This window comes from Coffea eugenioides, chromosome 11 (genome assembly GCF_003713205.1).
Source record: "Coffea eugenioides isolate CCC68of chromosome 11, Ceug_1.0, whole genome shotgun sequence".
NCBI classification, from domain to species: domain Eukaryota; kingdom Viridiplantae; phylum Streptophyta; class Magnoliopsida; order Gentianales; family Rubiaceae; genus Coffea; species Coffea eugenioides.
The window spans coordinates 9,796,129-9,800,329 of record NC_040045.1 but is presented as its reverse complement, the minus strand read 5'-3'; the positions used below and the strand labels follow the sequence as shown (position 1 = coordinate 9,800,329).

Sequence of the window (4,201 nt, the reverse complement as noted above, 5' to 3'; positions counted from 1 at the left end):
ATGCCAAATTGTCTTGAAAGTTCAAATAGTTAGGTAAGAGAAACTTAGTAAACAAGTAAATATGCTGCCTGCAACAAACTCAAAGCCCCGGTATCTTCTGATCTTCTCCAACTAAAAAGTGATTGAAGTTTCAACACCTCCCTTGATCAAACCTGCAACAAAACATAAAAATGAGAAACATTAGTTACTTTAAAACAATAGAGAAATGGAATTTTACAAGAATCAGCATATGCATTAGATAAGAAATATCTTACGAGATTCTAAAGTTTCAAGATCCTCCAATTCTTCTTCCACATTTAGTTTAGAGTCTGATGGCTGAAGTCAATCTTGAGTGCAAATCAAAGTTTGCACAATTTTAGGTGTTAAAGAACTCCTAAATGGATCAAGGACTCTTCCACCTATGTTAAAAGTAGCTTCAGAAGTAACCATAGATGCAGGCACAACCAACACATCATGGGCTAATTTAGAAAGAACAGGGAATCTAGGACTATTCACCTTCCACCATGTCAAAATATTAAAGTCATCTTCTTCATCTTCACAATCCTTACCAAAATATTTATCCAATTCAGTTTTTGAACCATTGAAACCAGTTTCTATCTTTCTTTTTTTAAACCCCTCTTTAGACATGTCTTGAATGCGTTTCCCAGCATGCATATCACTAGACATTATACCTTTATCAATTACTCCAAATTTACTTGAAAAAGCTGGGGAGTTCACTTCAAAAGGGAAGATGAGTTTTATGTACTTAGAAAATAGTTGCACCAAAGCTTCTTTTGCAAGTGAACCTATGTTTGCACCATCATGCAGACGATACATTTTTATAAGCACAAACTCTGCATACTCAAATTTAATACGTGGATCAAGAATGGAGGCAACAAAAATAAGCATGTTCATTTTTTCTATTTTTCCCCAATGCTTATCACATTTTTCTTCCATTGTGAATGCCATGACAGCCTCTTCTTGGTTATCACGTTCTATCATATTGTTCAAGACTACATTCATGCCACTAATGTCTCGAAAAAAAGTATTGCAAGTGACATACTTAGACCTAGAAACCTTCAAAGTTAATTCATATAAGTTTTACAAAAATTGATTTAGATATCTAGCTTTTTTCCAATTAGTTGCTGTTGGTATAGAATCAAGTTCTTGAATCATGTAAGGGTCTTCTAGTTCGAACCTATCAAAAACTTGCTCATATATTTGGGCTACATCCAACATCAAGTAGGTGGAATTCCACCTAGTGGGACAATCCAAACACACTCTCTAAACTTTTTCAACTTAGTGGGTGACTCTCTTACATACCTTACAGCTGCACTAATAGAATCAATAGAATTGCCAAACTTTTTCAAACCATCATTAACTACCAAATTTATTATAAGAGCAACATACCTAACATGAAACCACCTTTCCTCCAAAACAGATTTTCCCCAATTAATAAATTTTCCTCTCAAATAAGAAACTATAGTGTCATTCGAGCTAGCAATATCTACAGTAATGGTAAAAATATCATCAATTCTGCATTCAAGCAGATATTTCTCTACAGCTTGTCCAACATCAACACCCTTATAACTAGAAATTGGAACAAAACTTATAACCTTTTTGTTTAAATTCTAGTCATTGTCAATAAAATGAGTTGTAAGACACATATAATGCCAAAAAGTATATCTTTCGTATGATTGAACGGGTATGTGCTAATTTCTTGAGGGGGACAACTGAAGAGTCTAAAAGTTTTCATTGGGTTCGGTGGAAAGACTTATGCTTCCCCATAGAGAAGGGTGGTGTTGGGTTTTGATCGATTGATGACACTTGTATGGATTTCTCTTGCAAGTTGTGGTGGACCTAGGCAGAATCTCTCACTATGGGCTGTGTTCATGCGAGCCAAATATTGTCACGATACTCACCCTTGTCAGGTTGCCATGAGATCTCCTAGTTCAGCAACATGGCGCCGTATGTTAAACATTAGGTGGTTTGCGGAGTTATTTATACTTTGGAGACCTTATAGTGGCATTTGCCACTTCTGATATGATAACTAGACGGGTTCAAGTGCATTATATCTTCGAGCGGAGGTGCAAGAACATTTGTCCTTCCACAACTTTATTGTGGGCGGGGCGTGGGATAGCCGCTTGTTGTCTCATGTCCTTCTGCCTAATTTAGACCAGGCTATGATGGGCATGCCGATCCCCTGTACTCTTTTGGTGCACAGGATGGTGTGGACGGTGTCATCTTTTGGGAGTTTCTCATTATCCTCGGCCTTCCTTAAGGTGCGGGAGGCTAAACCCTCGTCCTTCATATTTAGACAGGTTTAGCATCCGCACATCCCTCTAAAGATTTCCTTCTTTATGATGCGATTGTTGCAGGGACGGTTGCCTTTGGATGATATTTTAACCCGATTTTGGGTGCACTTACCGTCTAAATGCGTTTGCTGTGTGGAGCCTACTGTTGAAATGCTACAGCACGTATTCATGTTAGGTGATGTCGCAAAGGCGGTTTGGAAGTATTTCGGGTCTCTCTCTGGTCTTAATTGGGCTCAAGAGCATTTAAGCATACAGTTAGTGAATTGCTAGTACAAGCCTGCTAAGTCCACGAGGCTCAAATTTGTCTTTCGACTTCTTCCCGTTTTTGTGTGTTGGAATTTGTGGAAGGTGAGGAATTCAACAGTGTTTGAAGGGGTTATCAAGGATGTCCGATCCGTGTGTCGAGCTATTTTTCAAAACTTGAAGGCCGCTTACTGGATGAAGTTTAGTGAATTACAATAGGTCACATCTTGGCCCCGATCTTGGGATTCGTGGAGCAGCGCCCTGATGTGTTTAAGATTCGTCTGGTTCATTGGCAGTCGCCAGTGATGGCAATGTTTAAACTTAACATAGATGAGTACTCTAAGGGAAATCCGGGGTTGAGTGGTGGCAGGGGGATTGTTAGGGATGGCTCAAGGAAGTTCATCTTCGCTTTTGCTGGTTGCTTTGATATTGGTACTAGCTTGTAGGCCGAGGCTGAAGCATTAGTGATATGAACGGCACCAACCTTGTGATGCAACCCGTATAGACAGGAAACGATCTAGAAGGTAGGACTCACGTTGATGAACACAAATGCAGTGGAATCACATAAACCCGTTGATCACATGGTCAACGAACCTCGGTATTAGTAGAAGACGCCACAATCTAGCGCGGTCCTAGATTGATAAGTCGAATTGAATACCTAAGAACGATGCTAAGATATTCAATGGTGCTTCAATGATGCTTTGAGAGAACTCTCAAAATGTATTTTATTAATCATCAAAAACTGTCTAATACAACCAACAATGCTTCCTTAAATATTAAACTAGTAATAAAGACTAATGGGCCAAGCTACTTACTAAGGTGGCCCACATGGTCTAAACCATTGACCCAAGGACTGAACGACTACTAAGGTCCAAACCACAAGTTAGTTGGACCTCTATATTACACTCTACTAAAGCTAATAATGGGCCATGGCCCTTGGTCGAATTTGACACCTCTAAACCTCATGGATGGCCGAAAGTAGGATAATATCTCTAGCTTCGTTGAGGCCCTCAATGGCCTTTGGCTCTCCACTTGACTCTCGGGCCTCACGAACCAATATTTGTAATGTTTCATTCAACCTCTTCGCACGAGCTCGTGTCATAGGCCCCAATGGCACCTTCACTTGCTCCACTTGGATAATACTCTCGACCTTCTCATCATATCGGCTGATACGAATGGCACCAATCTTGTGTACAACCCGTACAGACAAGAAAATATCTAGAAGGTAGAACTCACGTTAATGAACACAAACGCAGCGGAATCACCTAAACCCGTTGATCACGTGATCAATGAACCTCGGTATTGGTAGAAAACGTCACAATCTAGTGCGGTGCTAAATTGATAAGTCGAATTGAATACCTAAGAACGATTCTAAGATATTCAATGGCGCTTCAATGATGCTTTGAGAGAACTCTCAAAATGTATTTTATTAATTATCAAAAACTGTCTAATAAAACCAACAATGCTTCCTTAAATACTAAACTAATAATAAAGACTAATGGGCCAAACTACTTACTAAGGTGGCCCACATGGCCTAGACCATTGACCCAAGGACTGAACGACTACTAAGGTCCAAACTACAAGTTAGTTGGACCTCTTTATTACACTCCACTAAAGCTAGTGATGGGCCATGACCCTTGGTCGAATTTGACACTTCTAAACCT

At 39.6% G+C, this 4,201-nt stretch overlaps 1 protein-coding gene across 1 annotated transcript; it reads right to left on the bottom strand.

Annotated features, from left to right (window-relative positions):
* Window positions 1–321: 321 nt before the first annotated feature.
* Window positions 322–2,290, bottom strand: LOC113751931 (zinc finger BED domain-containing protein RICESLEEPER 2-like). The gene is made up of 3 exons (XM_027296075.1): window positions 2,157–2,290; window positions 1,303–1,569; window positions 322–1,048 (listed from the first exon to the last, which is right to left on the bottom strand). Exons 1-3 carry the CDS (start codon window positions 2,288–2,290, stop codon window positions 322–324), a joined length of 1,128 nt encoding a protein of 375 aa, XP_027151876.1.
* Window positions 2,291–4,201: the final 1,911 nt, after the last annotated feature.

Excerpts from the sequence above, each read along its gene's own strand:
- LOC113751931 (XM_027296075.1), bottom strand. The coding sequence starts at position 2,290 with ATGAAGGACGAGGGTTTAGCCTCCCGCACCTTAAGGAAGGCCGAGGAT. Across the intron at positions 1,570-2,156 it reads GGCATGCCCATCATAGCCTG|TTATAAGGGTGTTGATGTTG; the intron begins GTCTAAATTAGG and ends TCCAATTTCTAG. Across the intron at positions 1,049-1,302 it reads TCTATTAGTGCAGCTGTAAG|GTCTAAGTATGTCACTTGCA; the intron begins GTATGTAAGAGA and ends GAAGGTTTCTAG.